Source organism: Rhinatrema bivittatum, chromosome 3 (assembly GCF_901001135.1).
Source record: "Rhinatrema bivittatum chromosome 3, aRhiBiv1.1, whole genome shotgun sequence".
Taxonomy (NCBI): domain Eukaryota; kingdom Metazoa; phylum Chordata; class Amphibia; order Gymnophiona; family Rhinatrematidae; genus Rhinatrema; species Rhinatrema bivittatum.
This window is the reverse complement of record NC_042617.1, coordinates 517,582,502-517,602,233: the sequence shown is the minus strand read 5'-3', so window position 1 is coordinate 517,602,233 and position 19,732 is coordinate 517,582,502. Positions and strand designations below refer to the sequence as shown.

Genomic DNA, 19,732 nt, shown 5'->3' with positions numbered 1-19,732 from the left:
GCCAGATGCAATTTTTTTTCAAGCTGACAGTTCAATTGGAGTTACAATACCACAACCCTTCATTCACAGCTAGCCATACTTTTTTCCTTATTTTCATCCTCTCCCTTTTTTTTTTAAACCAGTTACTGCTGCAAGATTCCTTGGTAGGGGGCTGCAGATCAATGTTGCCTTGAGAACCCAGTATGCATTTACCCCCTCCCCCCCAGAGGAGTTAGTGGACTTCCTCCTCCTCCCAGCAGTTCTGATTTTTCTCAATGATATAGAAATTTGGCCATTGGGAAATGGACTGATACCACTAATTCAGGAGTGGCCAACTCCAGTCCTCAAGAGTAATCAATTTTCATTATAAAATACCTATAATGAATATGCATGAGAGAGTTTTGTATACAATTGAAGCAGGGCATGCAAATGTATCTAATGCATATTTATTGTGGATATTCTGAAAACCAGACCTGTTTGTGGCTCTTAAGGACCAGAGTTAGCCATCCCTACACTAACTCCTTTATGTGGGCCAGCTAACAGCTTTCAAATGGAAATGATTTTCAGTTATCTAGATCTTTGGTGACAACATAGAGGTAAAAGGCTCTGTTCCTTGAGAAAATCTACTAAGCCATTCAGTCTACTTTTTGTGCATTTTTAAAACTCTATAACAGCACAAAATTTAAAAGGGACCACACAGAATAATGTTGAACAATTTTACTTTAAACGTCATATTGAATGCAACCAGTTTACCAGGAGGCCATCTGAGCTCAGATACAGATGCTCAGGAACCAATTTTCATCTGAAAATAATCTTCCATGATGAAATTAGAGGAAGGCACCATTACAATGTGTCTCTTAATGACATGTAAAGGCCAGTATGTTGAGCAACAAAATTATCAGTGGTTATGTTAAAAGATACCACCATTGTAATGCAACATTCCTTATAGGCAATGATTTGAAGAATATTTTAAAATGGGAGAAATTTACATTCTACTTACATGATAAACGAAATCTTAGTTTTAATGCGGTCTTGGATTTGAAATTCATTAAATTTGTTATACACCTTCATTATGTTCTGTCTTGTCTTTGATTCAATGTCTTCATCTGTAACAGTAAATATAATTAATTTCCTAAATATCCTCTTTTGTTATTACTGTATACTGAATCAATCACTAAACTATACAACTACAAAAATCAATAATTAGAATTAATATTCAAATAGGAAAGTTGCTCTACAAACCTACAAGCAAACAGGACACTTTTAAAAGGAACGTGCATGTGCCCATAAACGCATGTATCTGTGCATAAGCGGAGATATGCTGCAATTTTAAATTGTGCTCACAAGCACGCACGTATCATTTAAAGTACCCCTCCGATACATATCTTAGCTAGGGCTTTAGCAGCTTTTACACATGTATGCAGGCGGATTTTAAAACATGCTCGCACGAGGGAAAAACCAGTTTTTTCAAGTAGTCCACCATTTCATATTGAGGTCTTCAAGACCCCACTGGTTTTTCATTCTACAAACCCCCCACATGATCCTGAACCCTCACTCTATACCAAGTGCCCTAAAACACAAGATCGCTAGACTTGCTTTTCATAAGAACCAGAAATAAAGTTACATGGATAAAAAGCTGATGTGTGCCATGGTCAGCCTTTTTAAAATATGGACTCACACACGGATATCTGGGCCCCGCCCCAGAATGCCCATGTCCCATCCCTTTTCCGCCCCCTTCTTCTTGAAGCACGCATGGATATGTATGCGCGTATTTCAAGGCTTCTTAAAATGTGCGTTGCTCGCCTGAGGCCCGCATACTGTGTATGTGGCCGTTTTTGCACGAATAACAGTTTTAACATCAACAAAATAGAATATAGCAGCTAAAGATTGTAAGAACCATTTAGTCGCTTAGTCCAGAGGCAGTACTACAGAACTATCTAGTCTCAGGCTTTATTTATTTTTTAAAATATTCTTTAAACAGTACTCATCCAAATTTTGAAGCAGGGCACAATGTAACACATAAGAACCTGCAATAAAGCATTACAAATACAAACTATTATGCCTGTTGGTCGCAGACGGCTGCAACCGCATGTACATCTTGCTCCGCTCTTCTGCCCTCCCCGGGTCTACTCGTAGCGCAGGGCAGCCTACACCACCGTGTTCCCCGGGACTCCACATGGCAGCATGGATGCCGCTACTTCCCACAACGATGGCGGGCCTTCCTAGGCGCGCGCACGCGTGCCATCGGCTCCACCTTTGAAGCCTCTTCGGCAGGAACCTCGGGGGCGTCCCTGTTTGATGATGTCACCGGATATCTGTACTTAAGCTCCACCTTCGCCCCCAGCTATCTGACTTGGCAACAAGTTCCGTACATGTCTACAACTCCTGCCGTCATGTTCCTGCGACTACACTACTTGCCTTGCTCCTGGACCCTGTCTGGCACCCGCTCCTCAGGGGTCAGTGTGCACTCCACGGGGACTTGCTGTCCTGGTCTACCCTGCTCCTCGGGCTGGCTCTGTGCCTCCTTGGTCCTACTCTGCAAGGGTTGCTTTTACTCGGGTCTTCCCTGGAACACTGCTGCAACCTGTGAGTGCATCGACAAGGCTTCCCCGCTCTTCGGGGTTGAGCCTGTGTCCTATGCAAGTCTGTCTGCACTTCCCCACTCCTCGGGCTGCGCCTACTATCTCTAGAGACTTTGCAGAGCTTCCTCGCTCCTCAGGGCTGTGCTCTTGTGCTCTCAGTGACTGTCATCTGCCCCGCTCCTCGGGGTTGTATCTACACAAGCCTGCCAGCATTCCTCTGCTCTCCAGGCTCCTGCCTACGCCTGGCTTGGGCTTCCCTGCTCCGCAGGTTGGCCTGCTTCACTACATCTATACCCTCTACACTGCATAGCTCCGCCCCCTAGGCTGCCTTCACGGAGAATCTCCTGCACGGCTTGTCCTACACCTTCCACTCCACGGTCTGTCTGGCGCCTCTCTCTTCAGGGTCTCAGCCCAGGTACTGCCTCCAGTCTGTCAACCTACTGGAGTAACCTCCTGGTCCCTAGGGCCCTCTCCATCACTGTGCCCAGAGCTCCCTACTGTGCCAATACCTCGCCTCCTGATGGTGCAGACTGTGGGGCTCCTCCCCACAGGCAGTAACAACTCGCATCTCGGGCCAAGGGTCCATACACCCACAAATCATAACACAAACAACATCTACCATGCCAGATGTTAAAAAAGAAATCCTAAGCCCCTTATCCTTTCAACTAAAGATTCTCTGAGGTCCAAATTCAAAGGCGTATGTCCAAGTAATTTTTCTGTTACCTAGACCAGTGGCTCTCAACTTTCTTTTGGCCGGGACACACCTGACAGATGGTTCTCACATGCGTGACACTGAATATGTGACCGTCACGGGGCAAAATGTAAATATACATTTTGCATCCTCAGGAACCCCCTCGACCTCCAAAAATGGGTGCAGAGCAGAACTAGGGCATTACCCGTAGAACTCACCATACAAAAAAAAGATATTCTGGTTCTGATCACATCTTAGTAAAAGCAAAACAAACTCTCTTTACTGGCAGGCAGAAAACCCCTCCTTATGAAAATACAGTAATTTACCACTACAAATATTTAACCAGGCCCTAAACACTAATACACCTCCTATTAGGAAAACAGAGCAAGCCAAGCTGCTATAGATGGATCCCCACTCAGAAATAATTGTAAAGCAAAATTGCTTACCTATAATTGGTGTTATCCCAGGATAGCAGGATGTAGTCCTCACATATGGGTGACGTCACTGGATGGAGCCCTATCACGGAAAACTTTGTCAAAGTTTCTAGAAACCTTTGACTGGCACACTGAGCATGCCCAGCATGCCATTATCCCTTGAGCCACAAGGGTCAGTTTCGTTTGTAGCAATAAGCGTTAGCAAAAATAAAATAATAAAACGTATCGGACCCACCTCGTGAGGACCACAGAATGTAGTCCTCACGAAACCCATGGTTGAGTTTCGTGAGGACTACATTCTGCTGTCCTGGGATAACACCTATCACAGGTAAGCAATTTTGTTTTATCCCAGGACAAGCAGGATGATAGTCCTCACATATGGGTGATTAGCAAGCTACAGGCTGAGTCATTCTTGTACTGGACCAACAGCAACAACTTGTGCAACGGGCACAACAACTGGTGAATTGTTGGGAAAAAATGAGGCAGCCTGAAATAACAAGGTTGGATGTGGGAGGAGTTGGGATTATACTGGAAATAAGTTCTTTAAGACAGATTGTCCAAAGGCTGAATCTTGTTGTCCTTCCTCGTCTCGGCAGTATTGAGCTGCAAATGTGTGAAGGGAGCTCCATGTTGCAGCCTTGCAGATTTATTTATCATTCAGTACCAATTGTCAGCAATTGGTACTGAATGATAGTGTGCTACTGAGGTTGCCATTGCTCTAAATGAGTGCGCCTTTACTCGCCCCTGGAGAGAAAGGCCTGCCTTTTCATAGCAGAAGTCTATACATTCTGCAAGCCAGTTAGAGTGTTTGTTTGCCCAGTGCTTTACCCAGTTTGTTTTTGTCAAAAGAAACAAAGAGCTGGGTAGAGGTCCTATAGACTTTAGTGCATTTTAGATAATATACTAGCACGGGTTTACAGTCTAAGGTATGTAAAACTCTTTCGCCCTGGTGCGAGTGAGGTCTGGGAAAGAATGTGAGCAAATTTATAGACTGATTAAAGTGGAAGTCAGTAACCACCTTGGGAAGGAATTTAGGGTGAGTAAGGAGTACCACTCGGTCATGTAGAAACCTGGTATAAGATGAGTATGATGGAGTATGATGGAGGCAAGACGTGCCTAAGAGGGCTCCGGGTGCCACGCTCCAATATAACCTTTTTTTAAGCCTGCAAGCCGCGGATTCTTCATTGAAACAGGGCGATCCTGTTTAAATACATGTCCATAACCAACTACATGCAGCGCTCACCGGCGGGAATGCCTATCCGAGCGGGGAAAAGGGACAAAGACAAGCCGAAACCCGAAGACGCAAAGATGGCGGCTGTGCAAGAAAAGCCATCTGTTCCTGCTTTACCCGAGCTCACGCCAGAGGTCTCGGAACAGCTAAAATCGATCTTAATGGAAGCGCTGGATGTGAAGCTTGCTACCATATTGCTACCATATCTCAGATAACAGAAATCCACACGGCCCTCTCGGACCTTAACCCTCGGCTAGAGCAAATAGAGGCGCGAGTGAGAACATTGGAGGATGAAGCCCACACCGCTTCTACAAAATTGTCGGCGCTGGAAACACAACTAGCAGCGCAAGCGGCTAAAATTGAGGATCTGGAGAACAGGAGTCGATGATCTAACATCCGACTCCTGGGGTTACCTGAATCGCTGTCGGAGAAAAACTTGGGGACTTTTCTGGAAAGTTGGCTTCCAGATGCCCTTCATCTCCCAGAGTTGCTCCCTGTTCTCCGCATAGAGAGGGCCCATTGCCTTGGACAGAGACGCGATGGCGAGAATCGACCCAGAATTGTCATTGCAAAGGTTCTTAATTATGCTCACAAGCAGGCGCTTTTACAAGCCTACCGGAATGTCCCGGATCTTGCTTATGAATCACACAGGGTTCGTATTTTCCAGGATTACTCGGCCAAAGTTTCAGGGCAACGGCGGAGCTACTCTCAAATATGTTCTGCTTTATTTACTAAACAAGTACGTTTCACCCTGCAATTTCCAGCCCGGCTCAAAATCTGGCACAACAACCGCACGCACCTCTTTGAAAACCCGGAGGCTGCACAGCAATTTCTGACTCAAACATGGCCCTAACAAATGGCGGTGGATCGGCCATCTTGAATCAGTACCGCTATCTCTGTGTGGTGTAGGGGCTTCCGAGCAAGGGAGGCTTGTTCTTTCTCCTTAAAAAGGTGGCTGCGGCGGATGGACTCTGATTCTTTTGCAGTTTTTTGCTTTTTTTTTTTTCTCTAGCCATCATGAGAGATCTGAACAATAGCGGACCTAAGCGCCTCCACAAGTTATGGAGCAAACACCTGCCTATTAGGGGAGCGTGAAGTAATGTTCTCAGCAGGGAGACACGCATTGGTTTCTCTCATCTCTTTACTGTTGATTGTTACGTTATGTGTTCAAAATCAGTTTTACTCAAGTTTTGCTGGGCCCAAAGACATACTCCAGGATTGGACTGCATTCGTCCACGCTGCCCAGCCAGGAACCAGAATGGATTAGCCCACTCCGATGACGGATAGAGTACAAAGCATTGCCTGTTCCCGCCCCGATTGACGATACGCCTGGAGGAAGCGGCGATTACTATGGAACACGCGGAGTGGAAGTGTGGTGCCCGCCCGCATTAATACGTGACTCTCTCCCCATTTAAGGGGATTAGGAAGGGCAAGGATTTGAAGAGGGGTATCGGGGATGGGAAGGGGAGGATGGGAAGGACGGGAGGGAGGGGAGGGAGAGGGGGGATGGGTGAGGGAGGGGGGGTGTTCGAGGGGGGGGATATGTGTCATCTGCTCATTTCTATAGATATGATGTACTCAGGGCAACAAGGTCACACTAAGCCCAGGGGTATGTGGCTATGCTTACGGCCATACATGTTTATAGCCATGGTCTGGATCCCGGGATGGATCAGCCTAATAGCAGAGGGGACAGAAGGCTCAAAGGCTATTGGCCCTGGGGCGGGTCCCGTTGGGGAACACAAACCCGTATCTATTTACAATGGGTGATATTACAAAAATAGTATCCTGGAACGTGAACGGGCTGGGTTCGCCAATCAAAAGGTATAAGATCTTGCAACAACTAAAAAAATGCAATCCCACAGTCGCATGCATCCAGGAAACTCATTTGAATGCTAGCGAGAGTCAAAAATTACAGAAAAACTGGGTGGGAGCCTGTTATTTCTCGCCAGCTAAAGGGAAAAAAGGCGGAGTGGCGATCTTGGTCCACAAATCAGCTTCTTGTACAATATCTCACACTATACAGGACCAAGAGGGGCGGTTAGTTATTGTTGTGGGTACGCTTAATGGTCAACAAATCACGATCTGCTGTATATACGCACCAAATACTTACTCCCATGCCTTTTATACTTATGTTTTAACACAAATTGTGACCCATGCCCAAGGTTACATAGTAGTAGCGGGAGACTTTAACTTCACCCATGATCCGCAATTGGATAGGTCGCCTCCTGGACCTGCCACTAGGAGCCATGCTGGGAAGGGAGCGGCATTTTTGTGTCAAGAACTTTCTTTGCTTGATTCTTGGCGTACGCTGCATCCCACAGAGCGAGATTATACACACGTCTCGCGGGCGCACGTTGCCTTATAACGGATTGACTATATACTAACACTGCAAGATGGGTTTCAGGCCCTTATTAAGGCAGCTATAGGTTCCCCAGCGATCTCAGACCATGCATGATCTGGGTAGAACTTTGGTTTCAAACTAAAGAACCCAATGAAAGGTTTTGGAGGTTCCCCAGTTTTTTGCACGAAGATCCGGATTTTAAAGATTTCCTCTCCCAAAAATGGAAAGATTTTGACCTCAATAATCATTCCCACAAAGAAAATTCTCACCTGTACTGCCAAGGCTATCGTTAGAGGAGAGATCATTTCCTACATGGCCTCCAGGTCTAAACGTTTAAACCATAAAATCTTACAGCTAGAATCTCAACTCCGTGCACATAAGCAACATATGTCCTCTCATCCATCTCTGGCCCAACACAAGGCGTATTTCAGCATATTACAGGACATTAATTGTGCATTACACCAAAGGGCCCAGCAGGCATTTCAGACAGCCGAAAAGAATTTTTTTAAATTTGGTAATAAAGCGGGTAAATATCTGGCCTCTTTGGTTCGTGCCCACAGGGGAAAGACTTTTATTCCCATCATGAAAACAATGGCTGGGATGACGGTTACCTCTTGTAAGGCCATCTGCGAGGTCTTTCGGGTTTTTTATGAATCCCTTTATACTGATGATGTTCCTGGAGGGGCAAAAGAAGAAGCAGATTTTTTCCAAGATCTTCCTATACCTACACTCTCAGCTTCTCAATTAGCATTTCTTAACAGACCCATTATACCGTTAGAAGTCTCCAATGTTATCGCCTCAAGTAAAAGGGGAAAGGCTCCGGGCCCTGATGGGTTCTCATTTGATTTTTACAAACTTTTACAGTTGCAGGTGGTAACTCCACTTACCACTTTCTTTAATGATGCCATACAAAAGGAATCTCTTCCAACACCGCCTATATTACGGTTCTCCCTAAGCCGGGAAAGGATCCCCAGCAACCAGCCTCTTACCGCCCAATATCACTTTTAAATTGTGATTTAAAAATATTGGCCAAAATACTAACAGATAGACTGGGGCATTTTTTACCCGCGCTTATTTCAAAACATCAGGTGGGGTTTGTCAAGAACAGGCCCGCCTGCACCCATATTATTCACCTGATAACAGCTATGGCAACTTCTCTCCATAATAAGACTCCCGCACTAGCCATTGGGTTCGATTCAGAAAAGGCTTTCGATAGGGTCTCATGGCCTTATATGTTTTCATGCCTTCAGAGATATTGCCTTAAGGGTAGTTTCTTGACCTATATCTCACTCCTTTATCACAGTCCTGAGTCCCATATTGTTGCCAATGGTTACAAATCTGAGGCGGTGCATATAGGGAGGGGTGTCCGACAGGGGTGCCCCCTTTCACCTTTATTGTACATCCTGGCAATTGATCCGCTTCTTAGGAAAAAAGCTCAAACTCCTGACATCAGAGGGCTGGGATCTCTTGAGCATGAGTTCAAGATAGCCACATTCGCGGATGACATACTGGTCTACCTTACCAATCCCCACAATTCATTACAGCTGCTTTTAAATATTCAAGCGGCATATGGAAAATTTGCAGGATTGAGGGTGAACCAAGATAAATCTGAGGTTCTAGATGTAGGAGGCAGAGTGAGAGAAACGTGGACTGGAACTTTCCCGCTTAAATGGGTTCAAGGCACGATGAAATATCTGGGCATTAGAATCCCTTCCTCGGTGTCAGACCTTTATAGGGAGAATGTAGAGCCGCTTCTCCGGACCACGAGAAGCACACTAGACAGATGGCAGTCTCTCCCACTTTCAATCTCGGGCAGAATACACTTATATAAAATGATGGTTTTACCTAAATGGATCTATATTTTTCAAATGTTACCAGTCTGGCTTACTCAGAAACATCGTCGAGAACTCCATGCAATATTGCGAAAATATTTATAGGCTGGCAAGCAAGCGCGTATCGCATTGCGTTCCTTAATGACCCCATTTGATAAAGGGGGACTGAATTGTCCAGATATTCGGACTTATAATTTGGCGGCACTTCTGCGGCATCTCAAGGACATGCTTGAACACACCACTTATTATACTCCGCTGATAGACCTTCAGAACTGGTTGGGGATTCGTTCTTTCAATGCGATCGTTCAGTTGCCCACAGCCCACCTATCCCCGTTAGTGGCAGCACAACCATGGATAAAATTATGCCGCCTGGCGTGGGTCTTTTTATGTAAGCAGCTGCATCTTTCTTCTAGGGTAACGGCCTTCTTAGATATATGCGACCACCCTTTATTTCCCCCAGCGCAAACAACCTCTGTCTTTCATAAATGGAAGAGTAAGGGGTTGAAGTGGGTGTATCAATGTTATTCCCAGAGTACGGGGCTAATATACGCCTTTTCAGATCTGCAGGAGGCATATGGCCTCTCAAATTCGGACCAATTTGCATATTATCAACTGCGGCATTTCCTGGGCGTACAGGGGAGATTTTTTGAGCCATTGCCTTCTTTTTGGGCCTTACATAAATTGATAGGTGCAAAAAAGCTCAATAAGCCGACCATAGCAACTTACAGACAGGCGCTGCAAGCAGCGACGGACCCAGGCAATATTGCCCTTCTTTACGAGAGATGGGAAAAATGGCCCCAATTTTCGTTATCCTTGCCTGCTTTCTTAAAGTGTTTTAAGGATTTACCTACCTGGTCAAAAAGTATTTTGTACAGGGAGCTGCAATACAAGTTCTTACGGTATTACTATATGACCCCGGCTCGGGCTTTTCAAGCTAAGGTCAGCACCTCCCCTATCTGCATGAAGTGTAAACTTGAAGAAGGCTCATACCTTCATTGTTTTTGGTCTTGCCCAGTGATCTATGCTTTTTGGTCGCAGATCGCTCGAACTTGTGGTCAACTACTACAGAAGGCCCTTCCGATGAACCCTATGTGGTGGTTGTTTGGAGTGGTGCCGTTACTCTTCCCTAAGCCACTGGTGGCTGAGCACAAATTTATATGTAAAGCCGGGCTGATAGCCAAGAAGGTGATTCTCACGGGGTGGATGGGTGAGGACGCCCCCAGACACGACCATTGGTTTACATTGCTTATTAAGCTTTATACTTTAGAATTTTGCAGTGCCAGGCATAATTCGGCTAAGCGTCGATTAGAAGTCGAAACAATTTGGAAGCCCTTAAATACTTATTTACGGCCTACCATAAGTCCCTGTCTGTAGAACTCTAATACAGTCCAGAACCGTGCCCTACCCAGGGCTAAGCAGCTAAGTGTAAGCAGTCCCAAGAGCAGGTTTGGTAACGCTTTGCACAGACACATAGGGGGTGGGGGTGGGGGGGGTATGACTAATTGAATAAATGAATAAAGCCATCAATAAAATCGTTCTAAGGGGGCGGGGGGAGGGATTAGACTGGTAAAGGATAGTTCATTATCTCACTATATGTTATTATATAACCTCTACATGCATGTATGTAGGAGCAGGCCTCTTAAGGTACTAGTGGGGATGGTTGAAAGTTGTATCTTTTGCAGACAAACATGTGGTCTTTTCGTTGGAGTTTGGTTTACTCCTTTCTTTTCCATTGATTTGCTCTGCCAAGACTAATCGCATACCGAAAGGTATCTTACTTGTTACGGTTGGGAAATGCGTGCTCATACTATTTGCGAACTGTAAATTATTATGGTTGTAATTTTTACTCTTTTTCCTGTATCATTTGCCATGTCTAATATGTTTGTGAAAATGCAATAAACATATTATACAAAAAAAAAAAAAGATGAGTATGTTACAAGTGCTTGTAACTCACTAACTCTTCTAGCAGATGTAATAGCTACTAGGAAGAGAACCTTCCATGTAAGAAATTTAACATCTCAGGAATCCATGGGTTCAAAGGGAGAACGCATGAGTCTTGTTAGTACTACATTAAGGTCCCATTCTGTGACAGGAGGCTGTAACGGGGGTTTAAGGTGAATTAAACCTCTCATAAACCTGCTGACAAGGGGTTGCACTGATATCAGTGCATCCTCTACTGTATGATGGTAAGCTGAAATAGCACTTAAATGTACCCTTACTGACATGGTCTGGAGACCAGAGTCTGAAAGGTGCCAAAGATAGTCTAAAAAAGATGCTGTGGGGCAAGAAAAGTGGTCAATACCTTTCTGTGCACACCATGTGGAGAATTTTTTCCACTTAGAATGATAGATTTTTCATGTGGAAGGTTTATGTGAAGCTACAAGCACTTGAGAGACATTTGTTGAAAAATTGAATGGTTACAGGATCAAGCTTTCAACATCCAGGCTGTTAGAGATAGGGATTGAAGGTTGGGATGGTGCAACTTGCCCTGATCCTGAGTTATGAGAGTGGGAACTGTACCCAGGCGAATTGGTTCTCTGATCAAGAGGTCGAGAAGAATGGGAAACCACACTTGAGTACAATACGGGGCTATGAGTATCATTGACCCCTTGTCCTGTTGTAGCTTCACTAGAGTTTTGGTTATTAGCGGTATCGGGGGGTACACATAGGGAAGGCCTAAGTTCCAGGGGCGAGCAAAGGTGTCCCTGGCAAATTTGTTGGTCCGCTTATATAGGGAACAGAATCTGTCCACTTTGCGGTTCAGGTCGGATGCAAAGAGGTCTATGGTTGGTTGGCCCCAGCATTGGAATATTCTGGTCTTTGCCAAAGGATCCAGGGACCACTCGTGGGGATGGAACTGACGACTGAGGCGATCTGCAACCACATTGTGTATGCCTGCTAGATAAGTGGCCCTGAGAAACATGGAATGTGTCAGGGCCCAGTCCCAAATCTGTGCAGCTTCTTGACAAAGGAGATACGAGCCCGTACCTCCCTGTTTGTTCAGGTACCACATGGCTACTGTGTTGTCTGTCTGTATAAGAACAGTCTTGTGTGAAAGGCTTTCCTTGAACACATGTAGCGCATAACATATAGCTCGAAACTCCAGGAAATTGATTTGAAATGTTGCTTCGAGTTTTGTCCAAGTACCTTGTGTTTGGAGATTACCTATGTGTGCTCCCCAACCTAAGGTGGATGCATCTGTAGTTAAAGTTACTTGCGGAACTGGCTGTTGGAAGGCTAGGCTTGAGTGCATGTTGTTCGTGTTCATCCACCAAAGGAGAGATGAACGTAGTTGGTGGGTTATTTGAATTGGAGATGACAGTGGTTGAAATGGCTTGTATCCACTGTGACTTTAATGTCCAGTGGGTAATTTTCATGGCTAATCTGGCCATAGGAGTGACATGAACTGTGGAGGCCATGTGGCCGAGCCGAGTTAGAAAGTGATGGCATGTGTCTTTGTGTGCAAAGATTTTGCTAATGAGGAGAGTGTCTCTGCGCGGTCCTTTGGGAGGAAGGCTCTTGATATTATGGTGTTTAACTCTGCTCCGATGAATTGCAGTAGGCGAGATGGCATGAGGTGGGTGGGATTTCTGGTAGTTGATTAGGAATCCCAACGAGTGAACAGACTGATTGTGAGCTTGAGAGAGTTGGGAGCTCCTTGTCTTGACTGGCTTTTGATAAGCCAGTCGGCCAGGTAAGGAAAGGCATGCATACTTTCTTTGTGCAAATGAACCGCTGCTACCGCTAGGCACTTTGTGAATACTCGGGGTGCTGAGGCAAGTGTGAATGGTAGAACTCTGTATTGGAAATGCTGATGTCCCACCAGGAAGCGTAGAAACTTGCATTGAGGAGGGAATATTGGAATGTGAGCATAAGCATCTTGCAGAGCCAGAGAACAGAGCCAATCTCCTGCTTGAAGAAGGGGAAGCATGGTGCCTAAGGAGACCATTCTGAATTTTTCTTTCCGTAGAAATTTGTTGAGATTGCAGAGGTCTAGGATGGGATATAGACCTCCTGTTTTATTTGGAATGAGGCAATAACAGGAGTAGAATCCTCTGCCCTGCTGAGGTCGGGTAACTGGTTCCACTGCCCTGGCTCTCAGAAGGGTGGATAATTCTGTGTGAAGGAGAGTGATATGATATGATCTTTGTGTATCCAAAGAGACTGTGATGGAGAGCCTTTTGGTACTGTGAGAAAATCCAGATGGTAACCTTGTGTTATAATGGATAGTACCCATTGATCTGTTGTGATGTTTGACCAATTGGGTTGAAAGAATGAGACCCGACCTCCCACTGGTAGATCTGGGATCAGGTTGGTGGAGTGGCTGCTGTCTTCTGGCAAGTTCTCAAAATCCTGATGCTGGGCCCGTCTGAGGAGGAGGTTGAGGCCTAGGTGCCCTTGGTTGCCTAGGCTGACTTCTCTGTGCTGGTCTGGATGCCCTACCATGGGGTGCTGATGGATAATACTTCCGTGGTCTGTAATAGGGTTTTCTGGTGTCCTTTCTTACTGTTCTACATTTCTGTTGGAACAGCAGAGAGTTCTTTTAGCTGCACCACTGCATCTTGAACCTTTCCTCTGAAAAGGTTGTCACCAGCACAAGCCAAATCTGCTAATCTTTCCTGAACCTCAGGCCTGAGGTCAGAGGTCTTCTGCCAGGCCCACCTATGGGCAATAATTCCCATTGCAGCCATCCTGGATGAGGTTTCAAAACTATCAAAGGCTGCATGGACTTCATGCTTGCCTGCTTCTAGGCCCTTGTGTATGATGTTATTCACTGAGTCTTGATATTGCTGAGGTAAGGACTCAGATAATTGTTGCATCTGCTTCCAGAGATTGCGTTGATAGTGAGTCATATATAATTGATATGACGCAATCCTAGAGACAAGCATTGAACCTTGAAAACCTTCCTGCCAATAGTATCTAATGTTGAGATTACTTACCTGATAATCTCCTTTTCCTTAGTGTAGACAGATGGACTCAGTACAAATGGGATAGTATCCGCGTGCTAGCAGTTGGAGATGGATCTGACGTCAGCACGGGGTATATAGCCCCACAGGAAGCGTAGCAATTCAGTAATCTTCCTTGCAAAAGCTGTTATGGATGTGTGTACTGACGCTCAGTGAAAAGTGAAAAGTGAAAACAGGATTCCCCTGACCGATTGATAGTAGCTGGAGACCGCCAGCCTTCACAACCGGAAGGCGTTGACACCTGGTATAGTGTACGCTCTGGTAGGAATAAATGACATGTCTTACCTTGCATTGGTGAAACCCATGTACACAGGCAGCTGGGCGGGATGCTGAGTCCATCTGTCTACACTAAGGAAAAGGAAATTATCAGGTAAGTAATCTCAACATTTCCTGGCGTGTAGCCAGATGGACTCAGTACAAATGGGATGTACCAAAGCTTTACTCCCAGCCTGGGCGGGAGGCTGCCTGAGGACCATGTAAGACCGCCCTTGCAAATGCGGAGTCCTCCCTGGCCTGGACATCCAGACGGTAGAACCTGGAAAAGGTATGGAGGGAGGACCATGTCGCCGCTTTACAGATCTCTGCAGGCGATAGCAACCTGGACTCCGCCCAGGAAGCTGCTAGTGCTCTGGTAGAATGAGCCTTGACTTGTAGAGGCGGAGACTTCCCAGCCTCCACATAAGCTGCTCGGATAACTTCCTTAATCCAGCGGGCGATGGTGGGCCGCGAGGCCGCTTCACCTTGCTTCTTCCCGCTGTGTAGGATGAACAGATGGTCCGTCTGTCGCAGGTCTCGCGTCACTTCCAGATATCTGAGCAGCAATCTGCCAATGTCGAGATGGCGTAATAACCGGCCTTCTTCAGATTTCTTCAAACCCGCCGTGGTGGGCAAGGATATGGTTTGGTTAAGATGAAATTGGGAAACCACTTTAGGTAGAAAGGAGGGAACCGTACGAAGATGAATAGCCTCAGGAGTGATTCTGAGAAAGGGATCACGGCAGGACAGTGCTTGCAACTCCGAGATGCGGCGTGCCGAACAGACCGCCAATAGGAAAACCATCTTCAAGGTTAGAGAACGGAGAGACAGGCCCCGAAGGGGTCTGAAGGTGGATCCCGCGAGGAAATCCAAAACAAGATTGAGGTTCCATAAGGGCACAGGCCACTTTAGTGGCGGACGAATATGTTTGACTCCTTGCAGGAAACGAGACACATCTGGGTGCTTGGCGATGGTCTTGCCGTCCCTCCTGGGACCATAGCAAGACAGTGCCGCCACCTGAACTTTGATGGAGCTGAGGGAGAGACCCTTTTGAAGTCCATCCTGCAGGAAATCCAACACAATAGGTATTGTGGTGGCATGTGGATTGGTGCCGTGAGTATCGCACCATGCTTCAAATACTCTCCATATGCGAACGTAGGTGAGGGATGTGGAAAACTTGCAAGCTCGGAGGAGTGTATCAATCACGGGCCCCGAGTAACCTCTTTTCTTCAGTCTAGCCCTCTCAATGGCCAGACCATAAGAGAGAATTGAGCTGGATCCTCGTGTAGGATGGGACCTTGAAGTAGAAGGTCCCGGAGAGGAGGCAGGGGAAGAGGCTCCCCTGCCAGTAGTCTTCTCATGTCCGCGTACCAGGGTCTTCTTGGCCAGTCTGGTGCCACTAGAAGAACTAGGCCCTGGTGTTTCTGAATTTTGTGGATGACGGCGCCCAGCAGTGGCCAAGGAGGAAAGGCATATAACAGAGTCCTTGGCGGCCATGGCTGGACCAGGGCATCATATATATATAGAAACATATAAATGACGGCAGAAGAAGACCAAACGGCCCATCCAGTCTGCCCAGCAAGCTTCACACATTTTTTCTCTCATACTTATCTGTTTCTTTTAGCTCTTGGTTCTATTTCCCTTCCTCCCCCACCATTAATATAGAGAGCAGTGATGGAGCTGCATCCAAGTGAAATATCAAGCTTGATTAGTTAGGGGGTAGTAGGGGTAGTAACCGCCGCAATAAGCAAGCTACACCCATGCTTATTTGTTTTAACCCAGACTATGTTATACAGCCCTTATTGGTTGTTTTTCTTCTCCCCTGCCGTTGAAGCAGAGAGCTATGCTGGATATGCATCTAAAGTGAAGTATCAGGCACATTTGGTTTGGGGTAGTAACCGCCGTAACAAGCCAGCTACTCCCCGCTTTGTGAGTGTGAATCCTTTTTTCTTCTCCCCTGCCGTTGAAGCTATGCTGGGTATGCGTGAAGTATCAGTTTTTCTTTTCCCCTGCCGTTGGAGCAGAGAGCTATGCTGGATGTGCATCGAAAGTGAAGTATCAGGCACATTTGGTTTGGGGTAGTAACCGCCGTAACAAGCCAGCTACTCCCAGCTTTGTGAGTGCAAATCCTTTTTTCCACATTTCCTCTTGCTGTTGAAGCTTAGAGTGATGTTGGAGTCACAGTAACCATGTGTATGTTTATTGAATAAGGGTATTGTGTCCAGGCAGTAGCCATCATTCTGGCGAGTCACCCACTCTTCATTGGCGGCCTCTTGACTTTATGGATCCACAGTGTTTATCCCACGCACCTTTGAAGTCCTTCACAGTTCTGGTCTTCACCACTTCCTCCGGAAGGGCATTCCAGGCATCCACCACCCTCTCCGTGAAGAAATACTTCCTGACATTGGTTCTGAATCTTCCTCCCTGGAGCTTCAAATCGTGACCCCTAGTTCTGCTGATTTTTTTCTTATGGTAAAGGTTTGTCGTTGCCTTTGGATCATTAAAACCTTTCAAGTATCTGAAAGTCTGTATCATATCTCCTCTGCTCCTCCTTTCCTCCAGGGTGTACATATTTAGATTCTTCAATCTCTCCTCGTACGTCATCCGATGAAGATCCTCCACCTTCCTGGTCGCCCTTCTCTGTACCGCTTCCATCTTGTCTTTGTCTTTTTGTAGATACGGTCTCCAGAACTGAACACAGTACTCCAGGTGAGGCCTCACCAAGGACCTGTACAAGGGAATAATCACTTCCCTTTTCTTACTCGATATTCCTCTCTCTATGCAGCCCAGCATTCTTCTGGCTTTTGCTATCGCCTTGTCGCATTGTTTCGCAGACTTCATATCATTAGACACTATCACCCCAAGGTCCCTCTCCTGCTCCGTGCACATCAGCCTTTCCCCCCCCATCGAATACAGTTCATTCGGATTTCCACTCCCCATATGCATGACTTTGCACTTCTTGGCATTGAATCTCAGCTGCCATATCTTCGACCACTCTTCCAGTTTCCTTAGATCCCGTCTCATTCTCTCCACTCCTTCCGGTGTGTCCACTCTGTTGCAGATCTTAGTGTCATCCGCAAAAAGACAAACCTTACCTTCTATCCCGTCCGCAATGTCGCTCACAAAGATATTGAACAGGACCGGTCCCAATACCGATCCTTGCGGTACACCACTTAAAACCGCTCTCTCTTCAGAGAAGGTTCCATTTACCATCACACATTGTCTTCTGTCCGTCAACCAATTTGCAATCCAGGTCACCACCTCGGCACTCACTCCCAAGCTTCTCGTTTTATTGACCAGTCTCCTGTGCGGAACCGTATCAAAAGCTTTGCTGAAATCCAAGTATATGATATCGAGTGCTCTTCCTCGATCCAATTCCTTGGTTACCCAGTCAAAAAAGTCAATCAGATTTGTTTGACAGGATCTTCCCCTGGTGAATCCATGTTGCCTCTGGTCCATCAATTCTCCAGACTGTAGATAGTTCACTATTCTCTCTTTCAGCAGTGACTCCATTACTTTTCCCACCACCGAAGTGAGGCTAACCGGTCTGTAGTTGCCAGCCTCCTCCCTGTTCCCACTCTTGTGAAGCGGGACCACCACCGCTCTTCTCCAATCACTCGGCACCACTCCCGTTTCAAGGGATCTATTGAACAGGTCACACAGCGGACCCGCCAGAACATCTCTGAGCTCCCTCAATATCCTTGGATGAATCCCATCAGGCCCCATGGCTTTGTCCACTTTAAGGTTCTTTAGCTCTTCCCACACATTTTCTACTGTAAAAGGATTTTCATCTATTCCATTTCCTTCCAGTTTCTTGTTGTGTAGAGATGGTCCTTCTCCAGGGTCTTCTTTAGTGAACACAGAGCTGAAGTATTTGTTTAATATTTCTGCCATTTCTTCGTCTCTCTCCACACATTGATCATTATCACCTTTCAATTTCACTATACCACTTTGGACCTTTCTCTTTTCGCTGATGTATCTGAAAAATGTTTTGTCACCATTTTTTATCTCCTTGGCAATCCTCTCTTCCGCTTGACTTTTTGCCAACTTGATTAATTTCTTTGTCTCCCTCAGTTGAATCAAATATTCTTCTTTGTGTTCCTCCCTTTGGGATCTTTTATATTTCTTGAATGCTGTTCTTTTAGCTTTAATTTTGTCAGCCACCTCCTTTGAGAACCAGATAGGTTTCAATTTTCTTTTGCTTTTCTTTACATTTCTAACATATAGAGTAGTTGCCTTGGTGATTGCTCGTTTTAGATTGGTCCACTGCTGCTCCACATCTCTCTCATTCTCCCATCCTTTTAGTTCTTCCTCCAGGTACTTACCCATTTCCTCAAAGTCCGTGTTTTTGAACTGTAAAACTCGGGTCTTTGTGGTTCTTTTCCCTATTCTTTTAGTGATATTAAACCATACCGTTTGATGATCACTGGTGCTGAGGTGGGTGCCCACCTGGACATCGGAGACATTATCTCCATTAGTGAGCACTAAGTCGAGTATAGTTCCTTCTCTCGTGGGTTCCAACACCATTTGTTTGAACAAAGATACTTGCATGGCATCCACTATTGCTCTACTATTTTTAGTTTCTGCAGATGGGATTTTCCAGTCTACATCTGGCATATTAAAGTCACCCACGATCACCACTTCTCCCTTCTTACCTATCTTATGGATGTCTTCAACCAGATCTCTGTCCAGCTCTTCCTTTTGGTTTGGAGGCCTGTAAACCACTCCAATATAAATGGATGCTCCGTCATCTTTTTTTAGGTCGACCCATATTGCTTCTTCCTTGCCCCAACTTCCTTGCAGCTCAGATGCTTGGATGTTGTTTCTGATATAAAGAGCCACACCTCCCCCTTTTCTATCCTCTCTGTCTTTCCTTAACAAGTTATAGCCTGGTATTGTTGTATCCCAATCATGAGATTCTGTGAACCATGTCTCTGTGATAGCAACAATGTCCAATTCTGCCTCAGCCATTAGGGCCTGCAGATCTGGGATTTTATTTCCCAAACTATGAGCATTTGTGGTCATAGCCTTCCAGGTACTCTCTTTAAGGTTGTTGCTTTTCCTGGACTCCTTATGAGATTTTATTTGAGATTTGTTATTCACTTCACTCTTTCCTTTTGCAGTTGTGCCACTGTTGACAGAGTTATCCATCTCAATTAGATTTTTCTTTTGGTTATGGATCTTGAAATTCTGCATGCATTGTGTTTGTTTTCTCTTTTCTGGTAACACTTCAATGTTTTTCTCAAGAACTTCTTCAGTTTCTAATATAGAGAAGGCTTTTTGTTCTTTTTGCATTTGGTACATTGTGTGTCTCCTCATCACAGGTCTAATTCTACCAGAGCCCACTGTATTCCTGGATTTTAAATAATTTCTTAATGACCTGTTTGAGTGGGAGGGTGTACCTGTTGGCTGTCCATCTG

The 19,732-nt window shown here is 45.7% G+C and overlaps 1 protein-coding gene across 1 annotated transcript in view; it reads right to left on the bottom strand.

Annotated features, from left to right (window-relative positions):
* NUGGC (nuclear GTPase, germinal center associated) overlaps positions 1 to 19,732 on the bottom strand; it is an 864,070-nt gene that overhangs the window by 637,536 nt on the left and 206,802 nt on the right. Inside the window, exon 4 of the mRNA XM_029596224.1 lies at positions 980 to 1,085. Within this exon, the coding sequence (XP_029452084.1) occupies positions 980 to 1,085 (106 nt within the window). The remainder of the gene's footprint in view (positions 1 to 979; positions 1,086 to 19,732) is intronic.